This window comes from Brachycentrus maculatus, unplaced genomic scaffold, assembly GCF_059751285.1.
Source record: "Brachycentrus maculatus isolate JH-2025_06_01 unplaced genomic scaffold, ASM5975128v1 h1tg000002l, whole genome shotgun sequence".
NCBI classification, from domain to species: Eukaryota; Metazoa; Arthropoda; class Insecta; order Trichoptera; family Brachycentridae; genus Brachycentrus; species Brachycentrus maculatus.
The window spans coordinates 1005452-1019671 of record NW_028280757.1 but is presented as its reverse complement, the minus strand read 5'-3'; the positions used below and the strand labels follow the sequence as shown (position 1 = coordinate 1019671).

At 36.2% G+C, this 14220-nt stretch overlaps 1 protein-coding gene across 2 annotated transcripts in view; it reads right to left on the bottom strand.

Moving 5' to 3' along the window:
• LOC148314052 (uncharacterized) overlaps positions 1-13992 on the bottom strand; it is a 34129-nt gene extending 20137 nt beyond the window's left edge. For both annotated transcript variants that reach the window (XM_088258045.1, XM_088258129.1), the window contains exons 1-16: positions 13841-13992; positions 13580-13686; positions 13353-13485; positions 11586-11875; positions 10412-10803; positions 9875-10024; positions 8778-8925; positions 8579-8695; positions 7275-7448; positions 6057-6247; positions 4468-4786; positions 3414-3594; positions 3197-3322; positions 2222-2383; positions 2013-2124; positions 755-1076 (exon numbers count right to left, since the gene is read on the bottom strand). In XM_088258045.1, coding sequence (XP_088114171.1) covers positions 755-1076; positions 2013-2124; positions 2222-2383; positions 3197-3322; positions 3414-3594; positions 4468-4786; positions 6057-6247; positions 7275-7448; positions 8579-8695; positions 8778-8925; positions 9875-10024; positions 10412-10803; positions 11586-11875; positions 13353-13485; positions 13580-13676 — 2914 coding nt within the window. In that variant the 5' untranslated portion in view covers positions 13677-13686; positions 13841-13992. The remainder of the gene's footprint in view (positions 1-754; positions 1077-2012; positions 2125-2221; positions 2384-3196; positions 3323-3413; positions 3595-4467; positions 4787-6056; positions 6248-7274; positions 7449-8578; positions 8696-8777; positions 8926-9874; positions 10025-10411; positions 10804-11585; positions 11876-13352; positions 13486-13579; positions 13687-13840) is intronic.
• Between the last annotated feature and the right edge of the window lie 228 nt (positions 13993-14220).

The window sequence follows — 14220 nt, the reverse complement described above, 5'->3', positions numbered from 1 at the left end:
ACTACATAGTTTTATTTTTAATTTATTTTATTTGACCAGCTGGTTTCGTTGTTACTGACGTCATCAGACTGGTGGGAGGCTAGACAAAATTCTTTATTTTGGGGCAGGGGTTGAAAACCATGATTTTGTATATTTTTTCTAACAAAATAAATTTAAATGTAATGAATTTAAGCAGGATTTTATATTTTTTTTTTACAGATATGGATTTAAATATAGCTGCTTAAAACCCTTACCATATTTTATATGTAATTATTATAACACATTACTTAAATTATGTCTAGCCTCCCACCAGTCTGATGATGTCAGTAATGACGAAACCCAGTCACTGGTCAAATAATAAAAATAAAAGTGGAAATTTTTATTGTTGTTGTATTATTATATTGTCGCATTATTACAGAACAATAATTAGCGCAAAATATATTTTATATGAAATTTTATTAATCTGGCAACGCTTTTTCACCTCCATAGTGTAGTGGTTAGTGCGCTAGGCTACCATGCTGGAGGTCCCGGGTTCGATTCCCAAGAGGGTCAAAATAAATATTAGTGATGTTTCGGTCTAATATTCATTTAATATGACCCTGAACTGGTACCTGAAGCGGAAGGCTGATCACCTTTCCTTCGTGTATTTAATGATCCAGATAACACTGCTTCTATACGATGCAGTGCCCTATGCACCATTGGGTGCGGATAAGGGTTAGAAGGGAAGAAGGAAGGCAACTTTTAACAGTTTTAAAGAAAAAGTTTCTGAAATTACCTTCTAGAAAGACGAGCAATCTCTGTGTCCTAACATCGGCAGAGTCCGTGGCGTTGAACGATTCCTTTATCAGATTGAATCCCTCCAACACCAGACCTCTGGACAGGTAGAGGTTGCAACAAGCTTGCCAATCGTCGATTATGATGTTCTCTTCATTTGGCATTCCTTCGGTGGTGACGGTGGCGTGGGGGTTACGTACATGCAAGTACTGCAGCGCAGACTGGGTCTTTTTCTGTGCTAGGAGGGATGACAGCACCACATCGTGCTGCCACTGCTTCAAGCAACCCCCCGCTAATAAGCTCTGCAGTTGGACCAGCGCAAACTGGAATTGGCAAAACAAATCATAAGGAAGAGAATTAAAGATGATTAGGTACAATCAGAAAATGTTATTTGTGTCTTATCACATAAATTAAAAACTCATCAATCAGAACTTTAATTTTAATATTATTATGACATTCTGGTTCTTTGGAACAATTTTATCATATAGAACATGCTATCGATTGGACAAATTTGACTGAAATTAAAAAAAAAATCATAAGAGCATTTAAAAAAAAGATAAATTTATCTATTTTAAATTATCTAAACATGTATTTCATTCATTGCATTTATTGTTTTATCAATAAATTATTATTTTTAAAACATTATTTTTACTTTAACAATTACTGATTGATGTACATATCGCTCACTCCTTTTAACAACGTCATATATCAAAAATTGACAATTTTCAGTTGTGCATGTTTTCAGAATGCCCAGAAAATGTACTATATCCCAGCAAAAGCGGCATATTTTTAACATAATATTTTCCCGCTACAGGGCAGAAAGTGTTGTTTTTGCATTTTGAAGAAAAGGTATTTTTTTAATTAATATTTTTTAAAATATACTAAATATTTTTCAAATGGAGAAAAAACATTCAGGTTTTACCTAAAAAGATGTGTTGTACAGTAAAAAATTCAATAAGTGGCTTGATATTTATTTTTAATACATTTCATTATATTCTTAAACTTTAAAAACGGTCTCCTGAAAATTAAAGTTTTTTAATATATGACGTTCTTGAAAGGAGTGAGCGATATGTAATGTATATATCTTTTGTTGATTTTTTTCTTTTCATTGTGTATTGTTTTTTCATTAAAAGATTTAAATATTGATAATTTATGCAAAAAAATCATGTTACACAGCAGCTTATGGGGACTTGATTGTATTTATCTAGTATTTAAGAATAATAAAAAATTAGCAAGTTTTTGCTGTATAGGTTGCTTACATCAAAATCCCTGTGATCTAGATGCCAAAACGCTTCGGTGATCTTCAGTCCCGTGTTGCTGAATCCAAACATAGTGGGAAACTGCATCAGACGCCTTATTATTTTCTTATATCTAAAACCAAAAGACAGTATCGAGTATTAAAGTCTATTATGTATATCGGTATACTGTGATACTCTGTACAGTTGTATGCACTGGTCTATTGTCTTACCTATTGTCATCGAAGGTTGTGGCATAGTCCACTAGTACGTAGAGTACAAGATAGTGTTTATACTCCTCTTTGATTTCAGGTATGAGATATATTTTTAATAGTGAATGCAGCGATGGCGGAGGGTATAAACCTTTAGTTTTACTTCCATCTTCCATCCAAAATCTAAAAATAATAAGTTAAAATAAATATCAACTATTCTAAACTAATTAACATTATGCTGTCCACACGCATAATTGGGAGTCTTTTGCTTGGCACCCGTAGGGCTCGTTCAGACCATTTCGGTGGTCACTGCCAGTTTTTCCAGGCTATTGGGAGATCATAAATCTGCAAGTTTCACTAATCTCATGATTAGATCTTAATCTCGTCCCTCTATTGGGTATTTTGGTTAGTGTCACCAGCATCTTGATATTTTATTTTTTGACATATTATTTTCATTTTATTTTATGTCAAAAAATAAAATGAAAATAACTCCTGTAATTGGAGATAATCCAGATTTTGTGAACAAGTATTTGGACACACTCAAAATGTAGCATCTTGATAGTTTTGCACACAATACTAACGTGGTATCACCGGCATTTGTCTGATAGTGTTTGTGGGAAACTAATGTGGCGTCACCAGATGGCAGTGTAATTAAATACGCTTCGTAAAAGATTACCAGTTAGAATAATGGAAATGATTATAGGTGTTTCAAAAGAGAAGAAGTTTACCTGCCGAGTCGTCATTAGAAATGTTGGTGTTCGACTAAATGACTGCCGCCAACGCAAGGGTTTACATTTGGACAGTACAATTTTTAATAAATAAATGACGTTCTTTAATAAATATATTATAATTTTTTTTCCATGGATGGCTTTTTTTTAATGGATTTGTTAAATACAAATTTTCTTTTGAAACACCCCATGTATTCACTATAACTATTTTACTGAAAGAAAAGTATTTTAAAAAAAAACTATATATTTTTAAAACCGCTCAACTTACGCTTTCAGTTTTTCTTCCAAGCATTCAATTTTGATGAATTGATCAATAAATAAAAGCGGACAAAATTTGTCCTGAAGATTTTCTACTGTCGGGTTTTCTCCATTCAGACAATGAAGCTTGTATCGTCTGCAAATAACCATAGTAAATAAGTTAAACAAACTAATATTTTTTAATATTTTTAAGTATAACATTTTGGTAAAATCTGTAGTGCATTTACCTATTTTGATAATACCGAATCAAAGATTGGATGGGGTAAGGTAATCGCTCGTCATTTTCTTCATGTATGTGATCCATGTCGAACTCTGGTAGGAGACCAACATTCAGGAACCACTGCACGACTTGGTAATACAGAGCGACTATGTGTATAGTATTCTGTTGCAACTTTAATTCCTTGAGTGCTGAAAAAACAATAATCACATAAATACAGTAAAACGCTTTTACTACAACCTTCAATGGAATTTTAAAACAGTGTAAAACTGAGGATTTTTTTTTTCAAATAGTTTAACACACTTTGGATGGGAAAGGTATTTCGACCCGTTTGGTCGATTGATGCTTAAGGACGGGAAGGGTATTTTACCTTCTTCGTCGGGCTCATTTCAAAGCCAAAAAATATGGAATTATCCAATGTATTCAAATGAATTTTAACACTTTGTGGTCCGCTCACATATTAGAACGTGTTTCTGTCACCAGTATCAGATGGCCGCTCATATATGAATACGATAAGTTCATCTAGTCTCAGGTTTTTCACTCCACAGTGGATTAATTTAGAATTATATCAGGAGCTATTTCTCCAATTGTACTCAGTCTAGAAGTGTTACGCATTGTTTTCGTGAAATAATCAATTGTTTTATGAGAGATATTACAGTTTTTATAACCTGTGACAATTATATGATAAATATTAAAATCAAACACTGATTTTTAGGGTCTACTAAGTTGTATATTTTATGAAGATTTTTTTTTAAAACATACAAATTTTTGACCGTCAAACTACAGAAACAATCGTTTCACTAGTTTGACTGACACAGATTTTTATTTTCTTTTTATTTCTTTTTTAAAGAAAATATACAACTTAGAGATAGATAAACCTAAAAATAAGTGTTTGATTTTAATATTTATATTGTAAATTATGGAGTTCTGCAAATTAAACGCATAATCAATAAATGTGTGACATTTACTGTTGCCATTACGCAAAATGGCTGGCATCAAGAGCTGGTCAATTCAAAGGGTGCGAGAAAAAAATATAAATTTAACACTAATTTTAATTTTCTAACCGTGCTCCTCCATCAGGGCCTGGCAGGACTGCAGGACACGCGCGAGCAGGCCGGCCAGCGCGGCCAGCTGGCGCGTGCAGGAGCCGAGGCAGCGGCGCGCGCCCGCGTCCAGCTCCTGCCCGCAGAACAGCAGCTGCGCCAGGCCCTCGGCGCCCGCCTTGAGGCGCAGCGCGCGCGCCCACGCCCAGCTCGTGAGCAGCGCCAGCGGTGCGCCCGCCGCGCTGTGCCCGCCCGTGGCCCACGCGCGTGCGCACGCCGACAGGAACGGCAGCAGGCGCGCCTCCAGCGCCACCGACAGGATCGTGTGGCGCTGTGTTGCCTGTAAAACGTGCAAACAAACATATTATATTTTTTTTAGAGGTCATGGGATCTTGCATCCCTTATGTCACTGCGACCATATTAGATCTATTGTGACCTCCCTCTGTATCACAGCTCACTCTCAAGACCTACATGTGTCATGTAACTTACGACCTGTCTTGGTGGTAGGAGCTTCACCTTCTCGGAGTCCAGTAGTGGTCCTCCAAGGATGTGACTTCGTTAGCGAGCGAGTGCGTCACAATTATAGAGAATGTGGATTGGCGTTTCGTCATCTTCCATACAAAATCTGCATACTGGGTAGTCATGTAGTCCAATTTTGGTCATGTGTTTCCTCAGTCTGCATTGTCCTGTCAAGGTCCTGGTTAGGATCCTTATTTGTTTTTTGCTAAGCTTTAGAGCTTCTGTGGTGAATTTCCGCGAGTAACCCATGATCAGTTCCTTTGTGTGTTTCATCCCTGAGCTGTTGGACCAGATCTCTTGGCTCTTGCCCAAAGCCCAGTTTTTTAGACTAAACTTGATAGTGCTGAGTGTCAGTCCGCATATGGGCTCAGGGCCCATTGGTGGCCTCTCAGCACCAGTTCTCGCAAGTTTATCGGCAGCTTTGTTGCCCATGACACCACAATGCCCGAGTACCCAAACCAGCCTTACCGCAATTCTCTCGCCCAGACGGTTTAGAGCCTCTATGCATTCATAGGTTAGTTTAGATCTTATCTCAACGGAGCCTAGGGCCTTAAGCGCCGCCTGGCTGTCCGAGAGGGTGTAGATCTTTTTGTTATCGTATGATCGGTATAGGTTTATGTGGGCACACCCCATGATTGCGCTAACATATATCCATAGTCATTGGTAAATCAATGATTCTTTTAACCGCTTAATGCTCTTTTTAATAAACTAAAAATAGGTTATTTTATTTTTATTCAGAGTTTATATAGTTTAAAAAAAAAAAATCAAAAGCAATAATATTTATAAAAAAAACTTCATCAAACCCCCATCCACACCCGATGGTGCATAGGGCACTGAAGGAAAGGTGATTAGCCCTCCGCTTTAGGTACCAGTTTAGGGTAATATTGAATAAATATTCGATTGATAAAATTACATATGTATATTTATTTCACCCCAATTGATTTATTTGACTCTTTTATTTGAACAAGATGAAGAAGAAGAAGAAGATAATAACAGTGCAAGTGCGAGTGTTCATCTTGATTAGGCGAGTAACCTTATTAATGCCCAATGGGTGACGGTTAAAGGAAAAAGGTTAAGAAATAGAATCTCACAATGGGTGTGGAAAGTGAGGATCTGGGCTCCACATAGAGGGGAAGTAGTCCGCACGACAAGCACTGCTGGTACAACTTGGCGGGCTGCAGCAGGACAGAAGGGCCGCTCTCGCTGATGGCCGCCAGGATCTGCCTCTGCACCCCGACCGTGGATAAACGCGTTATGTCTGTGTTTGTCAGGCAATAGCATTCTGAAAAAATATATAAATTATTAACAGTCATTCAGATGACGTGAATCCGATTGGGAAGAGATTTATTTACAACAAAATCGGATGGTAAAAGCAGTTTTGATTAGCAGAGACCTTAATGAAATGTTTATTTTTTACATACTATTTTTTACTTTTGTTACTTAATTTTAATTATACTTATATTTTGTTATTTACCAGTTATTTATTCACTATATTTTGAGTGTGTCCACGTGTTTTTTTGACAAATCCGGCTCATAAAGTCTGCTAATTAAAAAAATTCACTGAATTCAACCGCAGATGGTGCCGAGAAGTAGCATGTGAAAGAAGGTGACAATTGAAGCATAAATATATCTTCCGAAATTCGAGTAGTAAGGTTGTCAATCATGGGTAGAATCGATGAATGTTACACGCGTATAGTGATCACTAGGCTATGATAGGTTGTAAGCTCTGTAAATATCCAGACTTCCATATTCTTTTTCATCTATGGTGAAATATTCATATAATTTTCATTCAAACCCTTATCTGAACCCCAATGGTGCATAGGGCACTGCATCATATAAACGCAGTATTATCTTGATCATTAACATTAAGGAAAGGTGATCAGCCCTCCGCTTCAGATACCTTGTCCAGGGTAATATTGAATAAATATTAGAGTGAAAAAATCACTTATATTTATTTGACCCTCCCTGGGAATCGAACCCGGGACCTCCAGTACGGTAGCCGAGCGTGGAGGCGGATTCACTATACACACTACGGAGGCGGATTCATATAAAATATACTTTTTTCTGACACATCTTTTTGACATAAAAAAACACTAAATGTAGAAAACCCAGATTTGTGAAGTATTTGGACACACAAAAATAAAATAAACTATCAACATATTGTAGTTTTGAGTAGTTTTAACTAAAGCATTCATTCCGCCGATCTATATGAATTGATTGAGATGATAAGAGATTGGAAAACATAAAAATTAATTTACTCTGTCTTCATGGGGATTTTTAATTTATGTATGAGAGAAAAATGAGCTTACCGTATCCGAGGGAGTTGGGATGAAAGTGTTCCTCCAATCTTGGCACGGAAAAATATGGATTCAACGATTCCACATTTATTCTCACATCACACAGGTAAGAACTGGCCGTGTGGGACAGGGTGTCCCCCAAATTGACTACTGATAAATAACTATTGGTTTCTAAAACTGTACAATCTGCAAAATATACAAAAAGAGACATTAAAATTGGCTCCAGTGCATCAAATTAATGTCATTACTCCACATAATAATATTATATAAATTCTTCTTCTCTTATTCATACCCTCATCCGCACCCAATGGTGCATAGAGCACTGCATCATATTGACGAAGTGTTATCTTGATCGTTACTTACATACATGAAGGCAAGGTAATTACTCCTGCGCTTCAGGGACCAGGCCAAGGTAATATTAAATAAATATTAGAGTGAAAAAATCATTTATATTTATTTGAACCCCCCTCCTGGGAATCGAACCCGGGACCTCTAGTACGGTAGCCAAGCGTGCTAACCATTACAATACGGAGGCGGACAAAACAGACCTTTCAAGTATTTGACATACTTGGTCATGCAAAGTTTTCCTCGGTCTACCTCTGATTGAATTACCATCCACATTCTACTCATAAATTTGTTTTATTATTCTTTCTTCACTCATTCCACTCACATGCCCAAACCGACGTGTCCTACGTAAAGTGCTCTAACCACATGTTTGTCAATTTTGAGATATTTGGTGTATGTTATCAACTGGCCATTATCTATAAATATAAACAAACAAAAAAATATATAAAATCAATTACGCCTAGTTTTCAGGTGTATAAGACTCTATCTACATGGAATTTTCGAAATGAACTGACCTCCTAAAATGCTTACTACTTAATTTTGACAAAACATAAAACGATTTAATACATTATTGTATCGTTTTTTTTTAATGAATAATACTAGTTTAGAATTTCAGATTCAACCGTTAATAAATAAAAATGAATACGTTGAAAAAATCTTCTAAGCTCTCTCCTGTAAAGTAACAGATTTGCAGATAGAGTACTTTACGTAGGGGCCGTCGAAACCATCTCAAAACACCTTCTTAATTTTATCAATAATACTTATTTCAGCCTTGCATTCTTTCCTTATTTCGCCATTTGAACATCTATCTTGCAATGCTGAACATTCGTCTGAGAGAATGCATTTCGACTGCATTCAGTCTACTTTCATCCTTCTTTTGCCAACTTGATGCTTCAAATCCATACATGAATGTATGTATGTATTAAATAATGTAAATATTGAAAAACTTATTGAGAGAAAGGTGGCCTCACCTGGCATTTGCTCTTTATACCATTGATCAATGTCAAATATTATCATCATAGATTGAACTGGCGCTATTGCACTCACTGTCCAACACTCCCAGACAATCTGACATAAATTTAATAAACCTAAAATGAAAGACATTATTAATAAATATATTTAATAAACCATAAAAAAATAAATATAATTGAAATGATATAATCTACTTACATTCATCACAATCTTCTGGTTTCTCCGCGGACATGGTGATAGGATGGCAAGCCAAACTCCTCCCTCCGACCATTTGCTTAAGGGCTGTATTTGACGTTTCTAAACTTGACAGCTCGATATTAAATCGCAGATTGCATGTGATAAAATTCTATAAAAAGAGAAGACATAAAATGTTTAAATAAAATGAAATGGCGGACTGACTTTTAAATAAACACCAGGAATATTGAAGTCAACTGCGTTGTACTGACATTCAATCAATTTATACAATAGCAGTAACAAGTCAGCACCGACTTGCCTTGTGTTTGTGTTAGGCCAGATTTACTGACTCAATGTAAATCTGGCCTAATGTAATGTAATTTCCCTGATACAGAAAACCTTCTTTTTAACCCTTCCCTTACGATGTTAAAAACTTCAGCGCATTTCGGTGATATATATTTTGTACACCATATGAAAAAGTGATTTAAAAACAGGAAAAATATGAATATTCCTAAATGTTGCTTTTATTGACTATAGTTGAAGTTGAAATGTATCAATTTTGTAATGTTAGCTGTGATAAATACCTAAAAAGAAAAAGAAAAAAAAATACATCGTAAGTATCCGCCACAGCTAGACAACCATCCCGGACGACGTCTTATACGCAACTAAAATGAGATAGTCTGAAGCCGCGTGCGCCTACCTAAAGTGCGGCACGCACGCATACTCTGAAAAACGTCTGTGTATTGGCGATTCTATTCCTGATTTATTTTACAATTTATTTATTTCTGTCGCTGCAAATGAATAACTTTATATTATTATACTTTTATGTATAACGTAATATGTAGTATTACATGGATTGCAAAAAATTCTGAGCCCGTATCTATAATATTTTATACTGATATTCTCATTTTTAAACTTGAGTTGTAGTAAATGCATATCACCGGGAGGGGAAGGTTAAAGAACATTGCTGGTTTTCTTTTAAATGAATGTTTAATTTCTCTTAAGCTTCAATTTTCCTAAAGTATATGGGAAACACGTAGATCACACACATAATTCAGTAATTGATTTATGTTATTTCTTTGGTTCGGATAGGCAAAATGATGAATATAAATTTGACTCACTTGATAAAGATATTCTCCCCCATTTAAAGCAGTTTTCCCTTCATAAGTCAGGGCGTACATAGCGGCAAGAGGAAACCCTTCTTCGTGGCGATCCAAGGATGAATATACCACCCACAGATAGCAGAAGGCCCGCGGGTCGTCACATGGCTCCTAAAAATAGAATAAACAAATAAATCGTGACTAAATATAATTATCTTTTCGGTGGAGAATATTGACCATATATAAGATATTGATTGATAGTTTTCAGTGGCACCTTACTTTAAAATGAGGTAATGCAGTAAAACCAGCAAACGCAATTTATGCATATAAAATTTTTAATTTTTAATTGAGTTTAAAAAAACTTTAAATTTCATAAAAAAGCATATGACAGTTGATTTGTAGTACTCGTATCACAATAATCCAGCGTTTCCAAATAAAAATATACGCAAATTATACTAATTGAGACACATTGCGGAAATTCATCAAAACTTATTATGTGTTTACTCTATAATTAAGGAGAAAATGCAAAAATAATTAACGAATTTACAAAATACTCACTAAAAATCCAAGATGGCTGATCGGCAAGCCATCCGAGTTAGGTGTCGAAGTGTACTCTAGCTTCAAAGTCATGAGATTCCACATTTGGAACGCGCCGAAATTGAACGCGATAAACACGCTTCCTAGCTGCGGAACATACAGAAGGTCCGTTACAAAGACTCTTTCCCTGGTCGCCCGTAACCTGACCGTGTTATCGGGATTGTGCATTATGTACTGCAGGTTGTGGAAGCAACCCTCGTTCACTTGTATGGCGATGTGATCGTCTTTCTCGCAGGCGATTGCTCTTTGTTCTTCTATTAAATCTATGTCATCTATTGACAGGACTACCACATTGGCCATATTTAGCTCGTCACGTATGAGTTCTTCCCGACCGCTGTTTGCGTAGTGAATAGCTGGAAAATTAAGATAAATTATGCATTATAAAATATAGTACAGGAAATATTTACGCTGTGAATATGTTGTCAAAGGATGTTACTGTTTATTTCTGATCTAAAATATACAATAACACCCTTTGACTCATGAAAAGCGACAAAAATATTTCACATAGTATTTTACACACTTGAGATGTCGCTATTTTTTATAACTATTAACTACAGATCAGATAATAAGTACAAAGTGATAGAAAATTGAGTAAAATTAAATAATTTTTTCTATAGAATAATGACTTATTTATTGATTTTAATTTGTAGAATAACATGATTTAAATATAAAAATATAACACTTGTATAATACCACATTTGAGTTTAACCTGACCACAGTATTTTTTTGACGTCTCAACATAGATGAGGAAGAATACGGAAGTCTGTGCAAATTACACAGCTAATGACCGTCATAGGCTAGTTTAAGTGATCACTTTACACACGTGTCACATTTACCAATTCTCGTCATGATTGACAACCGCACCATTCAAATTCTTGAAAGTTAAACCAGCCTATGACGGTCATAAGTCCTGTAAATACCCAGATTTCGATATTCTTCTTCATCGATGTTAAGATGTCAAAAAATAATGTAAAAATAGCTCCAAATTAGTTGGAAACACTCAAAATGTGAAAAAAGCTATATAGGCTAATTACAGTCAGTAAATAATACCCAGACTTCCAAATTCTTCTTCATGTATGTTGAGATGTAAAAACATTGTATTTTTTAACCCTTTGTTTTTCTTGATGATATTCACCTTGCAGGCAGCTCTGCCTGTTGAGGTCCAGGGCCAGCGTGGCGCCGCCGTGCGTGGCCACGAGCACGGCGCCGCAGAAGCAGGCGAGCGGGCCGCCGGGCGCGTTCGCGCAGGCCAGCCGCGCCACGCGGGCCGGCAGCCGCACGGCGCGCAGCACACGCGAGCCCTGCGCCTGCAGCACGCACAGCGCGCCGCCCGCGCCCGCCTCCAGCCCCACCAGCAGCTGACTCGTGTGCTCCAGCAGCGGCGGCCACAGCTCCTGCACGCACGTCACGCGCCACTGCGGCTCCCTGGAATGCGCAATCCTTCGCCGTTAGAAATTGATCATCGCTGTTTCAAATTCAAAACTCTCATTCAAAATAGCCCATAATCCGCACCAAACAGTAACTTTTTCTAGATGCATTGGTAGCTCTGTATGTCGGTATATCCAACAATGTAAATTTGGTGCAAAATTTAGTCACAATAGCCCGAATAGCCGCTTCAGTGGGTCGATTAAACTCCCAGAGGTACCGACCGAAATGTTGGAAAGTGTATGCCAAAATTGGACTAAGCGGATGGACCATTTGAGGCGCAGCTGCGGTCAACATTTGAATGAAATAATTTTTAAACATTAAATTACTAAACAAATAAAGATTTCATGCATTTTTCTGAATTTAATGTGTTTTTTTTTTAAAGTGATAGCGCTTAAAAAATCACCCTTTATCAGCCATGTATTCTTTCCTTGTTTCACCATTCAAACATCTATCACCTATATCGAGAGATTGCATTTTGACTGAATTTAGTCTACTCTCATCCTTATTTTGCCAACTCCATGCTTCACATCTATACATTAGGGTTAGTACCAGGACTCCATTGTGAAGCAGCGGATTAGCTTCCGCTGTTCTTTGCTACATTTAATTTCAGTGCTATTCTTGCATTCAAGTATTTCCAAAATCCATGCACTTCATTTTTGTCTTCTTCTAACCTTTATTCTCACCCAATGATGCATAGAGCACTGCATTATATACAAGCAGTGTCATCTTGATCGATCTTTTAAATACAAGAAGGAAAGGTGATCAGTCTTCCGCTTCAGGTACCAGTCCAGGGTCATATTAAATAAATATTAAGGTGGAGACTGACCGGAGCATTTCCTCGTAACATCGCTCACGGCGAGCATCCGAAACTATGGATGGAGCGCTCAGCTCGGTGTACTGACTGCCTGAATGCTCGCATCGTAACGTGTTACGTTACGACGAAATGCTTCGGTCAGTCTCCACCTTTAGACTATTAAATAAATAATATTTATTTTGACTCAAGTAGGTACCTACTAGAGCAATATGGCAGAAATAGAAAATTTAAAAAAATATTTGAAATTGGTTGCTAAGTGTTGCTAGCGTGAAAATGTATGTATTTCTATAATGAGACAGAAGTATGGTAGAACGAGAAGTATGCTTGTCATATATATATATATATATATATATATATACATTTTGGTATTCTATTTAATTTGCATTCGCTCCTTTTTTAATTAGAAGATTCTATAGATTTAAAAATAGAACAAAATATCAAGTTGTAAATAACTTAACCATTGACCAATAACCATAGACTAAAAACAAAAAAATGAGAATGAGAATAAGTAAATAAATAATTAATATTCCCACCCCACCGGCACTTAATTCTTATTTTCAAACACAAGCTACTTTATTTAAAAATAATATAAAAACAATGCGTTTTGTAAATAAAAAATAACAACTACACTGAGATTCAGCTACAATCGGAGAAACTTACCGTAAAATTGCTCCGAATGTCCATGCCGCAATTTTATGACCTGTCAGTATGTTTATTACAATCAATTTAGCTCCGTTACATAGCCAAGCGAGGCGAGAATTTTGTAAAATTCCTCCTGTAGTAAAACTGTCATCTGAAAATCATAAGAGAGTGATCAATCAATAATATATTGTGCAGAGAATCAAGTAAAAGTGACATGATCAAACAAAATAATATACATATCGTACCTTCAATTTCGTCCTTATTGTGCTGCAAAAACGTCGTAACCGAAGGCGGTAATTTGACAGAACCTGCTACAACGCTTCCAGCATCTTGGGATTTCATTTTAATTCACCTATAAAACAAAACTGAGACATTAAACATAAAAAGAAAACAAGGAAAAACGTCCTAACATTCGGCAAAATGACAAGACAGGTGAGTGAAGGGGTTATATCGAGTAATTCGTTAAATAAGCGAAAAGAGACGACTTTGTATTATAAAGTACACACCGAAAGTAGAGAAAATTGGAAACAAATCATTTGTCAGGTTATATTTGCGAATAAAATGATTTGTAAATGCGTTTTGACATACAGTTTAAAAAAACGTTAGCGCGTTGAAAAATAAAATGTCTTCGTGCGGTAGTGTTGCCAGCATAGAAAATGTAATCTTATGTATGGCAATCTTGAACGTGCTTAAAGTAAATAAGTAGGAACATGTTTTAGAATAAATAAAAAAAGTATCTACTTGATTATGTATTGTCTACCCTTGCCGATAAAATAGAAAAAGTAATTTGTATACACATAAATATAAATTAGGAATACGTCCGTGGTGCACGGAAAGAATTAAAATAGTGATGTGCCAATTCAATATTATTGAAATTAATAAGTAA